Source organism: Podarcis filfolensis, assembly GCF_964270895.1.
Source record: "Podarcis filfolensis genome assembly, chromosome: 3".
Lineage (NCBI taxonomy): Eukaryota > Metazoa > Chordata > Lepidosauria > Squamata > Lacertidae > Podarcis > Podarcis filfolensis.
Window position 1 is genome coordinate 79442513 of NC_139606.1, and position 25031 is coordinate 79467543.

At 38.3% G+C, this 25031-nt stretch overlaps 1 protein-coding gene across 6 annotated transcripts in view; it reads right to left on the minus strand.

The window, feature by feature from the left end:
• AKT3 (AKT serine/threonine kinase 3) overlaps positions 1–25031 on the minus strand; it is a 109625-nt gene that overhangs the window by 47252 nt on the left and 37342 nt on the right. For all 6 annotated transcript variants that reach the window (XM_083604323.1, XM_083604324.1, XM_083604326.1 and 3 more), the window contains exons 3-4: positions 6273–6398; positions 1045–1156 (exon numbers count right to left, since the gene is read on the minus strand). In XM_083604323.1, the coding sequence (XP_083460449.1) occupies positions 1045–1156; positions 6273–6398 (238 nt within the window). The remainder of the gene's footprint in view (positions 1–1044; positions 1157–6272; positions 6399–25031) is intronic.

The window sequence follows — 25031 nt, forward strand, 5'->3', positions numbered from 1 at the left end:
ATTTCTATACTGCCCCTCATCTGAAGATCACAGTGTGGTTTACAATATAAAATTACAGAAACACATACCATAACAAACAAAAACAATAATACACCCAAAAACATCTTTATTCCCTCCTCCTTAAGATACCCCTGCTCAGTAGCCGGTAGAGAGGGGTGGGCTCAATGCTTCCTTCCCACTCTGGGCATAGAGCATTGGTTAAGTTTTCATAGGCACACGTCAGACCCTTCCACAGCACTCCTGCTGAGGAAATCACTGGCTGATACTGTAAGGTAGTAGCATACTACAAAAAACATAGGTTTTTCATGCTTTGTCAAGCTGGGTCAGCTATTTCCTAGTGAATACTACTGAAGCGAATCACCCCGTTTCATGCTTGGACAGGCAACTATATTCACTTAACAGAGGAAGTGGAATAACTAGGAGAATCACTATTTGCTCTAAGTAGTACGGGGACCTTGGAAAGTGTGTCAATTAATTGATGGTACTGGAATTTTTCTTCTGACTAATATTTAGAATCAAGGTATAAGAACAATTAGAATACATTAAATTTATGAATACACCGATAAAGTTAGGGATAAAGTTAAATGTAGAGAATAATGAAAGGAAACACAAATCAATATGCAGTTTAGCAACCAGTGGTTACCAGAACCCAATTGACAATGCAAAATACAGCAGAACTCAACATTAATGAATTACAATACATTATTACAATAAATTGCAAACTTGCAATCAACATCAACTACTATATCTTCCTGTATGTTGATACTTTATACTTATAGGGTAAAACACACCTTTTTAATTAAATAAACTAACTAACTATGTACTAATACACAAGACTGAAATATTATAAAGCCAACTAAAATGTTATAAAAATATTAAAGATGCTATGCATGAATTAGAAATATTTTGTGTATACTTATTCACATCTTTTGAAAGAAATGCACACGAAGTCTGAAAGTGTCACACAAAACTAGAAGTTGCAGCAAATCTTTTCCTTATACAAGTTTGCCTATATAACAAGAAGCACTTTCATTCATTTCTTACCGTTCTTCTGGCGTATCTACGTGAAATGTCCTTTCTATCACAGTGGTCCATTGAAGACATCGGATAATAAATGTGTTTGGTTTTGGTCTCTCTGTTTTCATTAGCTGGCATTCTGGGGAGGGGGGTGGAGAAACATTTTTAAGATGCTGCTTTTTATAATATGGGGATATGAACTAGTTTGGGGATATGGGGATATGTTCCAAGTACATATACTTTTTATATCAATCCAACACATTATTACACATTAGTACTTAAGGCTGCATTACTAGAATGAATGATGCAAGGAGGGAGCTGCAGCCCATGCTAGGAAAAGCATTAGTAAGGGAACTTTAAATTAATTCAAATCTACAGGGCCTGTTGAGCTGCAGCCAAGGGATGTAATCTCTTGCAGATGTAATCTCATAGCCTCTGACTATAAACATCTTGGAAAACAGGTGAGGTCCCTGCTAGGTTGGTTGTAGTGAAACAACTCTAATGATGCTGGTGAATTTCAGAGCTCAATTCAAAATGCTACTCTTAACCTTTGAAATTCTACATGGCTTAGGACCCAGGTATCTGTTGCACTTCCTTCTTCAATCTGTTCATCCATTTAGATCATCCCAGGTCTTTCTCTGCATGTCCCTACAGCGTGGAAGGTAGCAACTGGAGAGTCTTTTCTGTGGTGGCTCGTCACCTTTGGAATGCCCTTTCCAAGGATGCCCACCTAGAGATCTCATTACTGTCATTTATGTACCAGACAAAAACATTTGTGTTGTTCCAGGCTTCTAAGCACTGCTCTCATAAGCATTATTTAACTTAGAACAGTTAGAGTTTATCAGCTGTTGCTGTTTTAATTTGCTGTATTAGTTTGATTTTACCAGCTGTTGCTGTTTTAATTTGCTGTATTAGTTTGAGTTTACCAGCTGTTGCTGTTTTAATTTGCTGCATTAGTTCGTATGCATTGTTGTTGTTTTTTAAAAATGTACATTTTGTTTCTCACTACTCTGTTAGCCACCCATGGAGCATAAATCTATGTTGAAGGTGACATGTATCAAATAAATAAATAAAGCCACTCAATTACTTTGTATTGCTCTATGGATAAATAGAATGATCAAATTTTCACTACATGCATGTTAAAACTCACTAAGTTCATCATCTTAAGCCCTTCTCCTGATGTCCCCTATCAGAGAGCTTTGGAGAGTGGCAACAAGGGAAAGGGCATTTTTCAGTAGAGGCCCTTCATCTATGGGATGCTCCTCCCAGCAACAGCTGTCTTGTGCTGACATTAGCATACTTTCAGCACCAAGTTAAGATGTATCTCTTCTCCCAAGCTTTTCATTGTGATAATCATGCTTAATAATGTTTGAACCTGAACTCTTATGCATCCAAAGCATGGGGCTCCATCTTTGAGCTAGATGTCTTCCCCTTAAATAAACAAAGCTATGAAGGACTATTATAATATTCTTTATTAATAAATGAAAACTGTATGGACCTATAGAAAAAGAACGTTGGAAAATAATGAAATGTACAAAATGTATTAATCTGGCGATCGGTACTGGCTCAGAATGTTAAAGCCATTGCTGGGTCACTACCAAGTGAACACTGCAATCATCTCCTCTTCAAGTTTGCTGCTATACATAAACAAATGTAATTAAAAAGATGAATCTCAATTAAAAAACAGTTGGAACTCTAGAGTATCACTGAAAAAGATGAGCAAGCCAATAAAAACAGGAAGGCCCAGCATGATAGTTATCTACAACCAAGAAATAGGGATCATTATTTTACAGCTTTCATTCTAAGTATTATTCAAGACAATTGCAGTCATAAGAGTTTTAAGAATTTAATAATTGGAGTGATCAAACACTGTCACAATAATAAATAGGAATATGATGTTAGCAAAATATTCCAAGTGTGAAAAAGTTTCCCCTTTTCCTGTTCCATGGCCAGGATGGTGAACATTATTTTGAAGGCTTTCTGAACCACTGGGATCATTTCTATAACATAAAACAACGGTTTTGTCTTAGATGTAACATTAAACCATAATTTAGCACCAAAAAAATGAGGTTTATGCTTGTGTGCTCCCATCTCCCATCTTGCTATGGCATATCTCCACCCACACTTTAAAACTAAAAACACAAGTTTGAGCCTGGCCTGGCTAAATTATACTTTAAAATATCCAGAGTTTCCTAAATTTGGGCACAAAAAGGGCTCTGGATAGTTTAAAAGCAAAAGCTTCTAATCTATTGTGACCATGCCAAAGGAGGAGAGGCTCATGCATGTAGCACTAAACCATGGTTTAGAATTATGTGTAAAAATGCCCAGTGATTTTTCTTACCACATCCCTAAAATGTCTGGCACACTCAAAAATATTGTAATATTGCAACTATTGGCTTGAAACAAAAACTGCACTAGTCTCTAAATGACACGGTTATGTTAAACTCTCCTGAACAGCTCTTAACTACAAGCTGTATATCAAAACATTTTGTTTATCTTACACCATTCTGAACCACAGATGACAAAGTTTGCTTGAAGCTGTAATTACTCTGTAAAGCTGGGAAGCCAATTAGACGGCCTAAAACCTGCCAGTTCCAAAAAAAAGCTACCAAAAAAACATATCATCTGTTCAGAAATTATTAAAAGTTTAAAGTTTGAATTGTTAAATGTTTAACTATTTAACCTCCAACATAGTTTTCCCCATTAAGGACATTCAATGTCCTCCATTAAGGACATTTAATAATCTGAAGAGTCTTTTTTTATTAACATTTCTCGACATGTTTAAGAACAGTCCATTTCAAGAACCAACATATATACAATATGATGCTCTCCTAAGGCCAAAACCACACATTACATTTGTCAGCTCCTGCCAAAAGGCTACCGTATGGTAAATTACCTTCACTCCCTCTGTAATTATGAAGGTAACTTACCTAGGTCTTGACATCATGGAAATGCTCATTTCCCTGACAGCAGCAGCCAAGAATGTTCAGTGGGATCAAAGAAGCACACCTCAAGATGTTATGGAGGGGGAAATTAAACATGTGGTTGCTGCATTTGGCAGCTACCACACATTTCATGTAATGTGTAGCTCTGGCCTAAGTGAAGCTTACTAAATGCATACGTCCAGTTCAACAATTTTAGGCATTCTATGTGGATGTCAATCCATGAGAAATATTTGAAATTATCTTCATCTTAATGAGCAATTCTACAGAGCAGCTTAAGTCCCAGAAGTGATGTCTACAACTGCAAGGGAAGTGCAACTTGTATGCTTGCTCAACCCAAAGAACCTTTGCTTGCACTTATTTTCCAAGGCCCCCTCCTGCTATGATTCCTTGGGCATTTTTAACAAGTCATTTATACACTGCATTTCTGCTCTCAGAAGAAAACCCAGGGTGTTTACAACAATAAAACACTTAAACAAATACACAAGCAGGTGAGTATTTTTAGAAAATTCTAAATCCTGTCAGAATCCTTCTAAGCTATTTAAGAGGAGAGAGACACAATATATGCACTATCTTCTAAAGTTTCTACAGATAAAAAAGGGGGCAGAGCAGAATTATATAGTTCAACTGCTTCTGTAGCTGAGGAAGTGTCAGCAAACACAGCTATATTGTTATATGATTTGCTATAGGTTTTGAACTACAAAACATACTGTATTAACATGCTAACACATGTTAAATAGAAGCAATAAAAATAAATAATAATAGCAATAAAATTATGCTTCCTCGTGGCTCACTGGAAGCTATTATTTCACTATTAGGTATTGCGACTGACCTAGTACTTACATATTGTTTTATTTTGCAATATAGGTTATGCATTATAGTGAGTTTTCAAATTAAGAGCAGCATATATAAAAATTCTAATTTGCAAAATCTACTAAGTTTCTGAAACATTACTGCATTATTAATGGGAACTGATATGACCATATTCTTGGTTTTGTGTGCATGGAATATTAACATTATTTTTACTGACAGAATGTTCTGTGTGGATTCTTTCAAGAAAAGTGCATGGGTGTGGCATTTTTTGATCTTATAAAGTGCCTGGGTGTGACTTTTTTATCTTGTCATTTTGGAGGTCTACTTGACTTGTAATCAGAATAAATAAAATGAGAGGTGTGTGACATTCCCCAAATATCCCCTTTGAACTGGAAGCTCAAATAAGCTTAATATACCAAACTATACACTTAGAAGAGTGTTCCCTACATGATGGCATGAAATTGCATCCACCCCCCAAGGACTGAGGGTACAGCAGCCCACAACAAACAGGGTCATCACCAATCATACAGAGGAACTACTCTGTAGGAGTTCAAAAAGATCCACCACCCACTACAAGGTGGTGTCTGAAAATTCGGGATCCAGTACAACATCATAACATCTTGATCATCCAGCACCACAATCCATTCTACTCAGGAATAAGTGCTTATGCATCAAAGGATGTAGCTCTTTAAGTAATGTGTTGTCTAGATCCATATCTACCATATACTAGACAACTTTGCCAAAAAAAGCTCCACTTTTTGAAATATGGCAACGCTACCATTCTCTTTCTATTCATCCATTCATTCATAACACTCAATGCCACCACATCCAATCAAGATTTTAGGGCACTGAAACTGCTGATAAATTGCAGTTGTAAAGCAGCATTTCTGATATACTAAGCTACTGATGTTCTTTTTCCCCAGAAAACTTTTCTGTTGTGATCCTTGAAGCAGATTAAAATAATTTCACTGTTAAAATTGCTATGATTAATGACTTAACATCAACATTTTCCTAGGAAACAGAATGAATGGATCCTTATTTTTTGTAAACCAAGAAATATTAATGTGAATTGCAACACTGTGATGCAAACATTACACCATCTTAGCAAAGCAACTTATGTAGTTCATCTTTTTTTAGATTTGCTTGGAACATCATATTGCATTTCTATTAAAAACTTATTTTTAAATCTGGAGAAGGCTCCACTTAACTTCCTTATATAGATATGTATGTGAGTTTTGCATACATAGCAATCCTATATAAAATATACAGGTTTCAGCAGATGTTTCCAGTTACCAGAGTTTGGGGATCTAATAACTATTTTGTGTATGAAACTTCATACAGGAGCTGGACTTGGGGGAAAAATATTTCAAATTTCTAACCAAACCAAAAGGATATTTAAAATACAACACTAAAAACCTATGCCTTTCCAAAGTTTTTCAGTGTACTGTGAGTTTGATGATCTGTTAAAATACAATTTGAGTGGTTACTGAAGATACTCACTTGCTACTGAAAAGTTGTTAAGAGGATATGGTAGATCCACATCTTGCGGCTTTTCCTTATAGCCTATGAAAGAGCCATCTGTCTTCAATAGGAAGTATCTTGGCCTCCAGTTTTTTATATATTCACCTATATAAGAAAAGATTAATTCAAGGATTAATATGAACTTATATTTTGAAATATTCATTGTAGCGTTGCCAAATGATAAGAAAAAAAACTGGATGGGTCTCATCCTGTTTGCTTAACAAGAGTTAGATTTGCAGACATTAGTAAGTGAAACCTTTTCAAAAACGTACCTAAACATCCTCTTCTGTGAATCTCTGCAGATCTAACTGTTGTTAAAGGCACAGTAGCACAGGTTGATAAAAAGCTTACAAACCTAGCTTGTTTAATTCTCTTCTACTTTTAATTTTTTAAAAACAAATACTGTTTGGATATTCATTCAAACGGGGTTCATTCATTCAAACAGGATAGGCAGAAGAAAGATTGTTATTTACTTGTAGTTCACTGGATGAGTCATAGTAGATTGACAGCGGTTTCTGACTCCCAATAGCCACAATAATTCTTTCTCCCTCCTCAAAATTAGCCTATTAGAAACAGTGACCTTTACTATCTCATATGCAGAGTCTTCCCAGTATATACAGATCATGGTGTATAGTAATTGACTTACCCAGTCCTAGAAGTGGAAGGAAAAAAATGAAGTGGAGTGGTTTCATTTGGATGGGGCAGGGGAGGAAGTGGGATGTTTTTGCTTCAAATTAGGCCAGATTCAATTATGACCACAAAAAAGAAGCAGACTGTTGTTAGGTCCACCGGAAAAGAAGGTGGATGGTGTCCCACTGTATGTTGAGCACCAGCTCTGCCCATAAACCACCATTTTGAATCTAACTTCTCTACCACCCTGGCCCCTATTTTGAACAATTTTGATGTACCTCATAGTTACAGTAAAAAGAAAACAGACATTGAAAGCATGTCATTTGTCCCTGCTTGAATTAAAAAATGTTTATCTGGCAACAGCTTATTTGATTCAACTGTGCTTTTGTGTTTTGTTGCATTATCTTTTGATAATATGTTCATGTGTGCATTCCTCTGACTGGACATCTAGACATTCACAAATGTCTAGGAGAGAGTGTTTGCCTTCAGGCAAGGAGAATGCCCAACACCATTTCCCACAAAGGTTCGTTGGTGCTGCAGCTTGGAGAAGATTAAAAACAGCTGGAATCACTCCTGTTTTTCCCCCAAACCTCGGTACAGTTGAGATAAGACTGGGTTTAAAATAGGCAGGGATTTCTCAGGGCCAACTGGATGATACATTCAATGCAAGAACATGTCTACACCATCTTCTGTGTGACAGCTGCTAAGATATTTGAAGACTGTTATCATGCTTTCCCTTAATTTTCACCTCTTCAGGATAAACATACCTAGATCTTTCAACTATCTCTTGCAAGGATTGGTTTATACATGCTTCACCATCCTGGTCACCCTCATCTAGACATGCTCCAATTTGTCAATGTCCTGCTTAAAATGTGCTGCCCAGAACAGGACACTGTATTCTGAAGTGGCCGAACCAGTTCAGAATAGAGCGGAAGTATTACAACTAACAATCTTGACTCTGTGCTTCAGTTATTAGAGCTTATGATTGGCAAGTGCACTGCATTGCTGGTTTATATTCATGCTGTCATCAGCTAAGAGTTTTAGATTCTGTCAAACAGATCTCTTTAATCCTGTATGTATCCTTTTGATTTTTTGAACCTAAATATAGGAATTTAATTTCTCTTGTTTTCAACCAAGCATCCAACCTGTCAAGATAGTTTTCAATCTTGATTTTGTCATCTATTCAGTTTACTAGTCCTCTGAGTTTTCTGTTATCTGCAGATTTGATAAGCATCCCCTCTATATCCTCATTGAACCCATTTGTTCAAATAGCTGTGGATTGATATGGTAGTAGTGTAATTCAGCCCACATTTACTATTTCATCAGCAAGGATATTGTGGGAGACTTTTTTGAGTGTCTGTTGCAATCTGCTGACTTACCAAACTAACAACTCTATCAATTAATAAATGAGATTTATTAATAATAAATGAGGTAAGTCTGAATTTTGCTAAAAGCTCTCTGCAACAATTTTAGTTCTTATAATATTAAGGTGTGTTTACCTTTGGTTTCATATGAAAGACAAGAGTGATAGAAATAACCACATATGTAAAGTGACATTTCCACACCCTAGTATATAACACGAAAGGCAAGGTCGAATATTCACATTTGAAAAGCTAAATTGAGTGGACCAGTAATCCATAGAGTAAAACAGAGGGAAACACTTTGTGATAATTTAATCAAGTGCAACTCTGGAGTAGTTAAGATAGCAGTAGTTTTGCTTTAGAGTATTATTTTCTATCCAACTTCCTGCTGTGTTAAATGTAAGCTAAATTATTATTTTGCTTACATTTACGCCTTTTAGGTTTCAGAAACATACTCCTTATAATTAAGGAAGAGGTCTCTAATTTTGTACACTGCATTGGAGAAAACTGAGTAATTCACATCATTTATATATCGGTCAAGCTATTTAAAGCTACTACAGAGCATTGCTTAAAATAGGATTAAACTAATACATGTTGTATCGCAGACATTTCAACTTATTCTTCTTAGAAAATAAAGCACAGGAAGGTCCAAACAAGGCTGCAGCTGTGGATTCAGGAGAAACTTCAAAATTCATTTGTTTCAATTTTTTCCCAGTGGAAGGGTTAAGTACATGCTTAACTGATGCTCTTTCTCTCTTTCATAATGTTAAATTAAATTGGGGAAAAATAGGTCATTAAGTTGTTGACTTTAACGTCTGAGTACATCTGGCCAAAATTATGGATCTTTCAACCCCATTTATTTCAGGGGGCAAAAATGACTTTAAAATGAAAACATAAAGGGTAAAGGAACCCCTGATCATTAGGTCCAGTCATGACTTACTCTGGGGTTGCGGCGCTCATCTCACTTTATTGGCCTAGGGAGCTTCCAGGTCATGAGGCCAGCGTGACTAAGCCACTTCTGGCGAATCCGAGCAGTGCATGGAAATGCCTTTTACCTTCCCGCCAGAGTGGTACCTATTTATCTACTTGCACTTTGACGTGCTTTCAAACTGCTAGGTGGCAGGAGCAGGGACCAAGCAACCCCGTCACGGGGATTCGAACAACAACCTTCTGATCGGCAAGTCCTAGGCTCTGTGGTAACCCACAGCGCCACCCGTGTCCCCAAATGAAAACATAGATTACTATAAAAAGAATGCTGCTGTGCTAAGTGGATAATTTGTTGTTTCTTTTTTGCTCATTTAAGGTGAAATCTAACAAGGCTTCCATTTCCACTCCTCCCCTCCTGTAGTCACTCACGGAAGAAGAAGAAGAAGAAGAAGAAGAAGAAGAAGAAGAAGAAGAAGAAGAAGAGGAGTTTGGATTTGATATCCCACCTTTCACTCCCTTTAAGGAGTCTCAAAGCGGCTAACATTCTCCTTTCCCTTCCTCCCCCACAACAAACACTCTGTGAGGTGAGTGGGGCTGAGAGACTTCAAAGAAGTGTGACTGGCCCAAGGTCACCCAGCAGCTGCATGTGGAGGAGCGGAGACGCGAACCCGGTTCCCCAGATAACGAGACTACCGCTCTTAACCACTACACCACACTGGCTCTCAACCACAAAATTTGCTACAGAAGATCATCAGAGAGAGATTCTGGGGGCACACAGGGGCTGAAAAGAGGCAAACAGCCAGATGCCTCAGAAGCATGCTATGGTTGATGGTACTGAGTTGCTGAAAGGTCCAACAGAACCAAATGAGATGCATTCACTTTTCAAGTTCCTAGTACAATATGACAAAGGCTGTTTCACCCTCGAAACTAGGACCAAGATAGGAAAGTATATAAATCAGGCTGATCCAACGCACAGCCCAAGGGCCATATGTGGCACTCAGTGCCTTTTCAGCAGTCCTCAACATTTGATCCCGCCCCCACAGCCCTTGTGTTGCCCTTCCAAAGCCAGGTAAGCGAGGTGCTGGGCTTTGGGAAGGAAACATGAGGGCCCAGACATGAGGTGGGGAGCTCTAGGACCCTGCCAGAGCCTCGCAACTCCTTCCCAAATCCCAGCCCCTCACTTAGTTGATTTTGGGAAGACAGCACAAGGGATGGGGGAGTCTAATTCTGCCCCCCATGCCACACAACAAGGCATTGTTTCATTGTTTCATGCCAAAGTACTCTTGCAGCCCACTTGGTATGAAATGTTGGGCTATGCTGATCTAAATAGCGTCAACCAAGAAAGCCTGGAGCTGTCACCACTTGCTTCAACATCTCATTCTAAAAGAGTAAGTTACACTAGCCAAGAATTATCAAGGGTGGTTGGCCTGAAGGAGGCTTTTTATAGTTAAGTTCTCACAACTTATTTTCTTCAATGAAGTTGGAAATAGTGATGTAAAAATTTCAAGAAATCTTGAAGCCATAGGGAAAACTGTTTTTCCCTTGAGGGGGTGGTTTTATAAAAATAAGAAATCTGAGGGAAGGGAATCGGAAAATATATAACCATTTACAGATTGAAAGTCATTTTATTATTTTTGGAACATAAACTGTATCATGGATAACTTGGTTTGCCATAAAACTATGTTGTATATTTAAAATGCAGTTTATTCAGAAAATAATTGCAAAATGAATTTTCTTTAAGAAATATTTCACAAATGGAGCTACCAGCTACTAAATTGTAAAGGACCTCTTTGGCCAATTTATGAGGAGCAGGCCAAAAAAAAATAAAAACAGAAGAAACAATCAACATTAGAAAAATCAAGAAAAATCAAGTGTCAAGCAGACATACAGCATTTATTTCCCTAAAATGAACTGAGAAAAAGAACTGGGGAAATCAATGAATATACATGAAATTTAATCAGCCTTATTTTCTGAGCTAGTGCTATCAGTTTCAGTTCCTGTTTCTCCTCCTTCTTAGATTGAAACAAGTTTATCTACCCTTTCAAAAGCAAAGAAGGTGTTGATCCCTTCTTCTTTCTCGTGTGATAATCACAGTGCCCCCAAGAGGTAGAAATACATCTTGCTCTTGCATTTGATAAGTTTTTCAGCTTACAATTCAAGGATTGCTTGTCCTCAGTATACAGGAATTGCAATTATCTATACTGTCTTACTTATAAGTCTTCTGTTTCATAGTTTTTAGACATCATAGGGGTGTCGTTAACATTTTAACTGCCATTCTAAAAGAAAATATTCTGCACTCCTTTTTTCCATTTTTTTGGGGGGGGAGGGACAGACTTGGGGAAAATATTTATACCTAATCCCTGGGCTTTCACATCTCTAGTTGGAATACAGCTCTCAACCAGGGAAACATGCACATTTTCCACCACCCGCATGCCCAGTCCCCTTCTAGTGTTCTTAAACAGCCAGGATGGATATTGGTCTGGAACACAGGTCTTCCAAGCAACTTGTCCATATTCTCAGGCTGAACAAGCAGAAACTTATATATAAAAATAGGACAAACACACACTGGAGCCACAGTCCTATAGATGCTGCTCTTATATACAGAGTCTAAGCTAGAATAGATACACATGGTTTTATCATCAAAGTGTTATGACAAACTGGTCGCTGCTGAGGGATTCTCCTAACTATCTTTGGGGCTATTATAATAAATAATAATAAATATTATGTAACAATCCTCTCAGCAAGCAGAAATTTCCAAATGGTAAAACTGTGTCAATGCAACAGTGGCAGAGAAGTGTAATTTCTTCACTGCCATTAACCACCACAGAGGACGCCTTAAAATGAGGTCTACCTCATTTTTAGTCAGATTGGTCTTCAATTTTCATCCCCTGTTGATATAAGTGTCTACCCAATCAATTTGTTTCCCCTTCAGAAAACTAAGGGGCATAAGTTCTACCAAAAGAAAGTGCACCTGCCCATATCATTTCTCCAGTTCAGAGGTCAACTAGGGTGTTGACAGAAACACAAGCCCTGGTAGCAGAAAATCCCCCCCCCCCGAGTGAATTAACATCTGGAGGGTCACAGGTTCCCATCCCTGGCCCCAGGGGTGCCAACTTCAATAAAATATTGGGAGTCAGGTAAGACCTGTCCCACATAATCAATCATATGATGCAGTGCGCGCACACCATTTGAATGGCAATGCCCATCAACTTGGGGGGCCCAGCCCCCTCAAATATTTTATTGGGAGGGCTGGAGACCCCTCAGCCCCAGGAATTGGCTCCGATGCCTGGCCTATATCATTTAAGAAAAGTTGTTGGCATCTGCCTGTCTCAAGTGTCAATAGAGTGCACTTCTGGAGCTGAAGTCAAACCGCTGCAATAGCAGCACTAAAGTTACCTCCTTGGGGCACAAGCCTGGGCAGCGTTGTTTAACCTGGAAAATATATGTCCCTGAATATAACACTTCTAGTAAGAAGATGTGTTCACATGTTTCAACTAAATTAGGATAGCATAACTGGAAGGAGAACTTTTACCCATATGGATAACAGTAGAGGAAAAGTCATCCTAACAGAAAAATCACACACGAAAAATATACCTAATTCACATGTAGAGTTAATACACTAGAATTCTGCATTAGACTTCCTAAAAGGGAGCAACAGCTGCTGAATAGACAAACGTGAGATTTCTCTCTCCTCTTTCTCTCATATACACACAATGCCCCCCCCCCAAAAAACTGTTTGAAATGCTTTATCAATTTACTAAGCAGCCCCTGTGTTGGGGAGAAACCAAGTAGACAGGATTGCTTAATTTCAAACTAGGTTATGCCTTTATAAGCCAGGTATAAATACAGAGATGCCCTTTAGAACCAGACATAAAAGAATACAGCAAAATAGAGGAAATAAAACAAATGAAAACTACATTAAAGATATATAACAAATATAAGATGAATAAACAAACAGGATTTCAAATGAATCAACCTTAAAAGGAGTTCCTCAGCCAAAAAATATTTGTTATAAAAACTGAATTTACTTACCTTGGCCCTCTGAGGGCAGTGTTACCTAAGATTAGACATTAGAATATTCTTTTTACCCAGAATGACAACTGTCGGTGCCTCAAAGAAAGGTTGTTAGAAAGTTTGGATTCTTGTGCTTTGTATTTGTAATATAATTTCAATTTTCAATTTTTAAAACTAAGTAAGCCTTAATTATTTTTAGAATCAAATAGTATTCCAAATAAAGAAAAACAAATGTCTGTGATTTGGCTAAGCAGGAAATATTCAGCCATTTACTTCAAAATATTTTAAACAACTGCCAATACACTTTAAAAATCAGAATTAAGAGTCCAACAACTAGGGGTGGGTGGGTGGGTGCGGGTGTGTATAAAATCTCACACAAGAACTGCAACTTACATAGTAGCTGTCGAAGTTAAATAAATGCAAAACTAACTAGAGTTGAAGCTCAAATATTGTCCCAGGCTAGCAATTATTAAGAAATAGGGGGGAAATAGTAAAAATAACTATTCAGTTAGACAAAACTAGTGAGTATTACCATTTCCTGATCTTAATGTGAAATCATAACAAACTTTTAGACTTTTGGAAACAAATTTAGGCAAAACACTGGTTTTCAGAAATGCTGGGACACAAAGAAGCCAGTATTTTCCTCTTTTACCAATACCATTTAAAACTACAGTTATAGGAGAAACTCCCTCTTTTCCCAAAGTACTGTCCCTAAAGTCCATTAATAAGGTTTGTACATCTGATAGATAAATTAATTAGTTGGTAGAAACACCACACTTGTTAAACTTAAATTGTCACAATACTTTTTTCAAATAAATTAATTTATAACGTTTAAAAACCACAGGCAGATGAGGTTGTAAACCGCCCTGTGTTCTTCAGATGAAAGGTGGTTCAGAAATTTAGTAAATAATAAAATAATGAAGAAATTCAGGAATAGCACAATAAAGTCAGGTCTTTGGTAAAATTAGTTTCATTTAAATCAAATGGTGATTGCAAAGCTCTCTACAGTATGCATGATAGAGGGGTGTCCAAATGAGCATGTTTGACTTTCACTTCTCCAGAAAAAGAAGAGGAGCTCCTACTTCACTTCTGTAATTTCAGAATAGAGCTACGTGTGCAGCTGGGGTCCATATTAGTCCTTTGTACACATAAGGAGTCCTTTGTACACATAAGGAGTGTACACATAAGGAGTCTCTGCATTGGGTAAATGTATTAAGGACTGCAGTGCCATCTAGAATTGTGAATCACTGACTATAAAAGACAACACGTTCCCTTTTAAATTTGCTGCAGAATTAGGATTTATGTAATTGCAACCCCATTTATTAGGGAGTAAATACCACTGCGGCGACTTAAAATTACTTCTGAGTAAACATGTATAAGCTCAATATAACTAGAACCATCCTCCTACAGCGAACACAAAAATTATGGTCACTTTTCACAAGTGTTTTTAAAAAATAACTTTTACCATGGAAATCTAGTAACTTTACCATGGAAATCTAGTACTAGCACATATAATGTACTAGCTTAATGGGTAGATCTTAAAACTTCTCTATTCCCAAATACATCAAAGAATTGCATCTCGAGTCACAACAATTCTGCAAATTATTAATTGCTCATTAATTATTTAAATAATCCTTACAGAAAAACTGAAAACTGAAAAAACGATCATGAAATATACAATGAAAGATGTGTAGTACTGAAATGAAAAACTGGTGCTTAATCCAAGAATTCTGGAAAACTTTCAATTTTTAAAAATTAATTTGCTCTGAACTTAATACTTGGGGGGTGATCCATCGTACCACCACATCCTCCCTACCCGACTGCCATGTACACTGCTCTGCAGTGCCCTATCACTGAGCCCTCTTCCCATGTTACCAGCCCTTCTGATGCATGGAAGGGCTGGATTAAGGCATAGGTGTGTAAATGCACTAGTTATTAAATGAAAGTACAAACATGCTTCCAGAATCCTTGACACATACTATCAATGGCTCTGGAAACTGTGCTCTCTCACAACTAATCAAATTAATCAAGAAGGAAATTATGCTAATCCCACATTGTGACTGAGTCAACTGTGTAACAAATAACGAGACTGGAATTAGTAACTCCTGTACAGTGGCGTAGCGTGGGGGGTGCAGGGGGGGCCGGCCGCACCGGGTGCAACATCTGGGGGTTAGGGTTAGGTGGCGCAAATCCACGGGTTAGGGGGTGCAAATCCACGGGTTAGGGGGCGCAAATTACTTGCCTTGCCCCGGGTGCTGACAACCCACGCTACGCCACTGCTCCTGTATACTTTCCAGAAAACCTGATACCTTAACCAAGAGATTATCAGCATTCTTATTATTATGTGAATTCCAAGGTTAAAGTCCTATGTATGATACAGAATGGCTTATTTCACCAATAGAAGTTTTGTGTAAATGTAATTGTACTAGATAAAAATGGGATTATATTTTCTAATTCTACTGTAATACAATTATGGTAAAATACGTAAATTGTCGTAAATTACATTCTTTCCATCTCTAACAAAAATAATGGGCAAAATACATTTCAGAATTCTAAACTGGTATGTTTTAGATTTGACTGAATTATACCAGGACGCTAAACATAAAACTAATCAGGATTCAGGGTTGTCGTCTATCTATTTCCTCTCTCTTTGGCAGTTAAAAATATTTCAGGACAATCATGTGTTAACAACATGGATTAGAAGATTGTGTTCATTGTTTTCGCCTCTGACATGGGTACTCCCAACGCATATATGTTCTTGAATTTGCAACCAATTCGTATAAATCAGTCCTGAGTACTTATCTAACCATATGAGTTAGACATATTTCAAAGCTTTGCACATATGGTCGAAGTGATCTACAGCCCTAATATTCATTAATTATTCATTATATCCTTCTACAGTGTTTGACCAGCACTGTCGGGGGGGGGGTGCTTTTCAGTAACTAGAAAAGCAAAAGTTTCAACATGTTTTAACTCTAGAAAGCCTGATGGGTTTCTTGGAAGATAACTACATTGTCAAATAACCCCAGAATCTGTTTTGTTCTGACACTTTATTATATCTTAATATTTTAAACAGCTTGATGTTATAGGAAACATGCATTATCATCCTTGGATGGCTATCAGTGCAAAGATGCATATGTCTTGAAATCATCTGGAGTTCAGAAAAAAAAACAGATTTCAAAAAACAGACACATGTTCAGACTTAAATATTAAAGCTGCAGAGAGCAAGTGAACATATATGTCTGCTCAGAACTAGGTTTGACTGAGTTCACTTGAAGCTTACATCCACGCAAGTGGATATAAGACTGCAGCCACAATCTCACTTATTTCAGAATGCAATTTTTTTTATTTTGAGAGATTTCTTCTCCAGTCTATGTTTGCAAAAGAAATTGTTTACAAACCTGCATGTTTCTCTGTTACAGTATTTTTATGTACCTCCCAATGTGGAATAAAAATGTATGGATTTTAAGAAAAGCTGAGTAACCACCATGGGCTGGCACAGAAGGAGGCATTTCTCACTCCAACTTCTCATTAAACAGCCAACTAGAGGAAACATTTTGTGCAATTCAACTTTTATATCACTTTCACCGGTTGTCCAAAATAGCAATTTCATTCTTCCCTAGGAGAGAAGCGCCTAATATTTATCTGTATACTACAACAATGTATATACAGTCGTACCTTGGTTGACAAACGGAATCTGTTCCAGAAGTCCGTTCAACTTCCGAAAACGTTCAAAAACCAAGGCACAGCTTCCAATTGGCTGCAGGAGCTCCCTGCACTCAATCGGAAGCCGCAGAAGCCACATCGGACGTTCAGGTTCCAAAGAACGTTCGGAAACCGGAACACTCACTTCCGGGTTTGCAGTGTTCTGGAGCCAAAACGTTCAAATCGCAAGGCGTTCCACCATCAGCTCCGCTGAGAAAGCAGGTTCCTCCTTCCATCAACCATCATACGGCATCAACCAGTCCATCAGGCAGTAACAGAGGGGGAAGAGAAGGGCAGCAGAGCCACTACATGAGAATAAGCCGAGATACAAGCTATTCTCCTGAAATAGCTTCCATCCCAGCTTTCTAGCACAGGATTTGGGCTTCGTGGACGGCTCCACCACACAGGTTGTTGAGCTGAGGAGGTGTATAATTAATAAGTTTTATAACTGAGAAGATCCACTTGGAGGCACAGGGTGTCATATTATGAAAGATTACCAAAGTCCACCCCTTAGCTTTCCCAGGAGTTTTCTCACTTCTCCTATAAGCATGAGCAGCATGGACTGCTTTATTTTTTATCTATTAATTTTGTATACAACCCTTCATGTGGAAGATTTTTTTAAAAAAAATTGAATGTTTTATTGGTTTTAAAACTGTGTAACAGAAATAATCAATAGATGTTAAAGACAAAATAAAAATAAACAATCATTCATTTCTTAATTGATACTTGTTTTGTACATCGTTTTGTAATTAAATTTAACGTGACCTCTGATCTTCCCATTATGTTCCCAAATTGGATTCCTTGAATACGCACTTAACTTTATTTTCTCCACATTGTTTAACTTACTTTAAATTTTATAAAGTTATCCATTACACACAGAAGATCATGTGAAGATCACTGGGCAGTTCACAACATGGTTTTTTATTATTCATCTGCAAACTATAAATAAATAACAGGCCATCAAAATAAGGCATTATTCCAGGGGAAGGGAATCTGCGTCTTTCCACATGTTGTTGGACTCCCATCAATCCCAGCCAAAAGCGCCAATTGTCATGATACTTGTATCATTTGGCCTCTATGGTGTTTTTGTGTGTCTCTGTTTTTTTGTGTAAAACTAGTGCTCCATTGGATCATGAAGGGATTAACTTCTACTTAGGATTTTCAGCTGAGGGAAGCTATGTCTGAGATAAACTCCACAGCTGTGTAAGTTTGAAGACCAGGCAGGAAAGTTGTTTATATATACAGTATCAGCTAAGCCAAAAAGGCAGCAAGAGTACACAGCTAAGGCTTCTTTGAAATTATCTTTTTGGTGATGACAGAAGCTAGAATGAGGAGCTGAGTGGTATTACATTGGTTTTGTAATAGAATGAGGCTTGTAAGAAAAGGCAATGCCCTTGCATACATTTCTTTTAAAGTTCTACATTTACATTTGTGGGTTCCCCCCTCCCTTTTCGTGTAGGATTTAAACATTCTGGATATTGACGAGACTTGCCCTTCCTATAGAAATGAAGGGTTATATTCATCCCATCCCATCAGCGTAAGGATTTCCACTTGTGCAAAGGGACTTTCCCCATCTCCTCCCACCATGCACCTCTTCCACCATTCCCAAATCTGCCCCAGAGGGTTGAGTAAACCCCTAGAACAGATTTAGGGACATGTGGGGGGGGGAGAGGATCTCACCAGGTGGAATTTTTATTTAAGTCAAAGTCTAAGGGTGAGATTAGAAGAATAAAAAAAACTGCAACTATATAGATACTTCTTATTTGGAGGTACTAGCTATAATTTTCTGTGCTCATTTTAATTATTTTCCAGAATCATTTGGTCCTCATTTTGACCCCTAATAGGGCTGGGTGATGTATTGATACATCGTCCAGGATGGGTATGAGGGTCAGACTGTGATGCCGATTTCCTGATTTCTGTGCTAGGCGGTATATTGCGGGTGGGGCTTGCCTGCCTGCCCGCACCTTCACGTCCTTCTCCAGCCAAACAAGCGAGCTGCTTCCTCCCTCCATTCCTCCTCACACGGGGCCACAGAGGCATCTCCATGTCCTGCAGTGCCAGCTTCTCTTCATCACCTCCACATGCTGTGGGGTGGGTGCTGCACTCCAGTGCCTTGCATGGGTGGGGGCTGGTGCTCTAGTGGATGGTTCCCAGTGGCGATGCAAGCAGCAAGGGATAGAGTTTCATGTGGGCTGGCGACTCGGGGTGCACCGCCACTGGGAGGCCAACAGTGCCCTGGGATTCCTTGTTCGGGTGCGTGGATCTTGCCTCTCTGAGCAGCCCAGGGCAGGGCAAGATCACGTGGATGGCTGCCGTGGGGAGTTGCAGCTAAGCCACGTGACTTGGCGCAGCTGCCTCTTGAACAAAAGAAGGGCAGATACAGCAAGGTAAGGAGTAGCAGAGCCTGCACATGGTTTCGCTGGTCCTCTGTGTGGCTGGCTGCAGAGGACTGGTTGCCTGCTGAGGGGTGCTGGAAACCTGCACTGGAGAGTCAGGGACAAGGTTGTGTACGGTGGGGCTGCCTGGCTACTGCAGAGCCAATACTGAAAGTCTGGACAATGTATCTCGGCTGTTTCTTCCTCCCCACCTTATTTACTCCTTACTCCTTATTTCAGTCATTGTGATATATCAGTATATCGCAATGTTTAGCTGCTGATATATTATGATATGGAAAACCAGATCTCGCCGAGCCCTAACCACTAATGAAGAGTTAGAAGACACTGTTCAGCTGTAACATGATGGGTCACTCTTGCAAGAAAAAAAGGAAGTGGATCTGGTACTCAGTCCCCTTACAACAATGGAACTCAGTGCCATAAAACTGATCACACTGTCCACCTGTTTAGTAGATTCCTGCACATACCTCATGAAGCAATGACAGGTACATGCACACCCCCAGGGTTTCTATAAAATGTTGAGCACATTTCACCCAGTCTAGAAGGTGATCTCTTCAGGAGAGATTCATCAGATTAGGACTGTTATTCCTAGCACTTCAGGCAGCAGTTAATTATAATATCGTTCTACATTAAACAACAGACGAGAGCATTGTCATAAAGTCAAGAGTAGAAGGCAAACCACTTAGTCTTCACCTAAGGCATATCCAAAACTCTAAAGTAGCCAAAGCCAAGTTTAACAAATCTGTCATAACAACTATTTCTTGTTCTAGCCAAAGTGGATGAACTGAGCTATTTCTGTCTCTTTTCTTTCAGAGATTTTCAGATATTTGAAGGCAACACTTGATCCCTGCCTGTCTTTTCTCTGGTAACTATGCTCAGCTGGCTTCATCTGTTTCTAAGATTCTTTTTTCTAGACCCTTTGTAACAGTCTTCTGAAGCCTTCCCAGTGTGCCAACATCCTTCATGAACTGTGGTGCTCATAACACAGTGGTCCACATGTGATCTGTCTCATACTTTGTCTAGAAATACTTATGAATGAAAACAAGAGATGATGTACTTGGTACATCAGCAGTTTCAAAAGGAAAGTTCTTACTAGACACAGTCTAATCTGTTTTACTTTCCAAATGTTTTTCTCAAAGAAAATCTAAGTAAAATGATGCTTCATCAGAGGTTCATGGCAATGGTAATTTTCATGCCATCATCATATTCATCATATTATAAGCAGTATCTTTATTATCTTAAGAAAAGCCAAAAACCATATTTTGTTTCCTAAAATAAAGGACATACAAATATAATACATAAATACACCTTTATATCTCTCAAACAAACTCTCATAACAAACTAGCAATTTGATTATCTATTCATCTTTCATTTTCATTTCCCAAAATCCATTTGTTTACATCTGAAAGCTATTTAATCTTTTATTGTAAGATAACTAAAATCAAGATGACTAAAATGTATGAGTAAGCATTCCTTCTGCAACCGTCATTGCTCTTTTTTACATCTGCTCTTAAAGGTAAAGGGACCCCTGACCATTAGGTCCAGTCATGGATGACTCTGGGGTTGCGGCGCTCATCTCGCTTTACTGGCCGAGGGAGCCAGCGTACAGCTTCCAGGTAATGTGGCCAGCATGACTAAGCTGCTTCTGGCGAACCAGAGCAGCGCACAGAAATGCTGTTTACCTTCCCGCCAGAGCAGTACCTATTTACCTACTTGCACTTTGATGTGCTTTCGAACTGCTAGGTTGGCAGGAAAAGGACCAAGCAACGGAAGCTCACCCCATTGGGGGGATTCAAACCACCAACCGCCACCCGCCATCCACATCTGCTCTTAGCACCACACTATTATACAGTACTTTAATACGCAATGTTATGTAATTATCCTTATCTTTCTTATCCTCCTAGCTATCTTATAAAGACTACTACTACTTATCCTTCTAGCTACCTTATAAGGACTACTACTACTATTCTGAAAAGCTCTGCTTTGTAACTTTATTTAAGGGATCCATCACTGAGACACAGAGCAGAGAAGACAGTGATTGGATAGTGAATATCAGAGAAGGAAGATATTGTGACAGGTTACTGAATAAGAAAACTGGGTGTCTTCTAAAATGACCATAACAATCATTTCTAAGTATTTATTTATCTAGAAATTATCTAGAAAGGCTGTGTGTGTGAAGCAGCATCACTTCGTATGGTGAACTCTAGTGAACATTGTAACAGTAAAAATCCCATTCAATTCACAACTACAAATACTAGAGAAATGAAGCTATTTAATCATGCAAATGCCATTCTAAACTGCAAATATTTTGCACTCATTGATTTGTATCTAAATGCATAAAGTATTATCAGAAGCCCTAATTCACAAGGAAGAACTAATCTAAATTACTGCCTGCAAAACTGGAATGAAATACCTATTTGGAGTATAATCAATTATGTTTACATAGAAATAAACCTTCAGTTCCTAAAATATACTTGTGGGACTGTAGTAACATATGTGTATTAGTATTTAATCATCAAATTTAAACATACTTACTGATACCAAGCAACATAACTTGGGACGGGGAGGGGAGGGGGAAGGGGGGAGAAAGAAGAAAAGTAGGAAAGATGTGACTGCTGTTGGGTTAATATAGCTAACACAGTTAAGCTAATACATAGAATAACATGGGAGGAAAGAAATACTATTCTCATAGGTACTGATCCATCCGACCTTTCCAGAATAATTTGAAATAAAGAGTAAGGGAAGTGAACATAAGTTTCTGAAGTCAACTAAGTGATGATCTGCATATAAAAAAATGAGTTTTCATGATTAGCATTTTCTGTATACAAATGCAAAGTGATGACAGGGATGTTTAACATTTCACTTTTAAGATGCGTATCCAGAATTACTTGAGAGAACATATAAAGCACCTGTTTATACTGTGGTTGCTATCAAGATAATTGCATTAGTCCTTCTCTTTCAAGAAGTCACACATTTATCAAACTTAAAAACTATGAAGCAAAGTTGGTTTAACTATTTGAAAGGTTTCTTTCAGCTATAAATGATGAAGGGCGGGAAAATATTCAACTCCTGAACTAATAATCGGGACGAAAGGAGGTGGGGAGGAACAAGGATAATTAGTGTGCATCCTCCCCCCCCCCCCGCAACCAGCCCCCCACATACATTTATTCTGTATATGCACACACAGCAGCAGCATCATAAACCGTCTCAAGTTCTTGCCATTATTCAGTTCGACATCTGCACATGTTTATGCGTCTCTCCAAACAACCTCTTGAACACCCTGCTGGAGCTGTCATTTTTTTTTCTTCTCCCTATCTGGCAGATGGCAAGTCAACAATCGGCATCAACAGCAGCCGAATATCTCTCCCCTCCATTCTACCCCCCCAAACAGACACAATAATAACTTCTTTGTGCTTTGCCACAATGCAGCTGCTTAAACCATTTCGCTACAAGGCTGCTTTGCTTTAATAAAAAAAATCCCTTCTGTCAAGTCTAAAAAGCAGCATAATGTTAAGCAAGCTAAAGCCACAGCACAGCTGCAAACGGGCAGACACATTGACAGCTCCTCCCTTAACAAAGCCCTGTGAATTGAAGGGGGTTCATCTGAGGCTCACACAGTAATTAGTATAAAAAGTCCGACAGCCTCTATTATGCTAGGGAAAAAAACTGGACAGAACTGGGCTGCTGTTTTGCGTCAAGAGTTCTGCTGCAGAGTAGATAAATCATGTTGGGTTTTTCCTCTCTCCTTTTAAAGACAGTAATAAGGAGGATGAGAGAAGCTAATTTGAAAACTTGGACACAGTAATTGTACCATATGGTGAGCATTTATCCCTTCTGAAATACACGCAAACAGTCACTTACATGCACAGTGCTTTGTTTTACAGTTGTTATTCTCTCTACCACATTCATAAAGATGGATCTGAATATCTGATGCTCCAGGGAAGTTAAGCATAATTAGCAACCAAAATGCCTGGGCATAGTACGTTAGCCTTGTACATAAATCTAACAAATTCTAAACAATCCTAACACCCCTCAAATAATAGTTCATTTTTATTGGAGGGGGGGTCACAATATAAATAGTTGAATAATAGCATTTTTTAAATACAAAATACTAATTATAGTCTTTTCTACAAAGCACATGTGAACAGGCCATTATGCAAAATACAGAAGTTCATATGAGAAAAGTCACAGCCGCACAACATAAAAATACAAGATGTCAAAACATCTGTAAACATTTGTCGAGAATTAAATATCAACTATGTTGTACTGAACAGCTGAAGAATAAATGCCTTGGTCAAAAACATGGACACTATAGTTGTGAGTATATTTCATAAACTAAAAGTTTGCATGAGACTTATCCCTCTGTAAGGGAAGAGTGTCTATGTCTCTTATTTAAATTTCTAGTTGACTCCATCACAAACCAACAAGAAAACAAAAAATGGAACTCTACATAAGATATCCATTAAAATATACTAATGCTCTTTACCTGCTGGTTGAGCTCCAGTCACTGAAACTCAACCAAACTGGAAAAGTTTTTACATACTGCATACCACATAACCAACCACAAAACCAGAAGCAGCACTACTGACAGGTAAATCAGAGCAAAAAAATGTCCCAGTTTATTTCCAGGTCCAACACATTTTGTGCGGGAAGGGAGATCCTTCTTTTATTTCGTATGATAATGTATTTTATTTTATTTTGTACTCAGAAGCCCATTTCCTTTTTATGTTGTTCAGATATTTGTAGTGACCCCAAGGAAATATCCTTTTTTGAAATGTCCACACCTAGAATGAACCATATTTCTACAACCTGGAGTTTTCCTCTCCTTTTTTAACAGTACATATAATGACTGAAAACAATAAATGCTTATACCTGTGCATTTATAGCAATACTGGTTCAAGAGCCAGCTTGCCTATAACCAAAGTCATAAGAGCAATCAATTCCTACTTAAGGTCAATCTTATATTAATGAAATGACAGAAGTTTCAAGGCAGTGGTTCCCAAAAATCTTTCCCCACCCCTCCGGATTGCATGGAAACTGCTGTGGGTCTTCAAAGACCACTTAATGATTTTTCTGCCTGTTATGCCATCTGTAATGCACTGTGCTAGATTTTATAGACAAGCCATGGATCATCTGCGTGAAGCTCTCGGACCACAGCCTGGGAACTCCTGGTTTTAGGCAATCAACTGACAAATTGTCAGAATATAAAACACACAAAAAAATCTTATTCTCTGCTGCACTTTTCTTGTGATCAAATGACGCTTTTTGCTGCGTGTGTATCTCACTGCTGCAGAGTTGGTGTGGCTCAGAATATGAGCTATAAGCAAAGATGTATAAACATCACCTTTAAACAAATTGTATCAAATAGTTGTGCAAGCAAAGGGTAGCTTGTGCAACCAATATTTCTCTTCCCCTCCATCTCCCTGTAGCTCCACAACATCCCTCCATCTGCAAAAGCTATCCAGAGGGTCAAGGGTCCTGGGTAGTGGAAACTGTATGATACAGGTCTGCAGTGGAAGGGTGGAATTGCCCAAAATTGAGTGGAGGGCTATTGATGTACATGCAATTTCTGCACTTGAAATTATCTAGATAATAGGTTATTACATTATACAAGGTTGGATTTTCATAAACTGATGATCAGTTATGGTTATTCCCTAGGAGCATTGATCTTAAGAGATTCCACAAAAGATTATGTAGTTACAATTTCA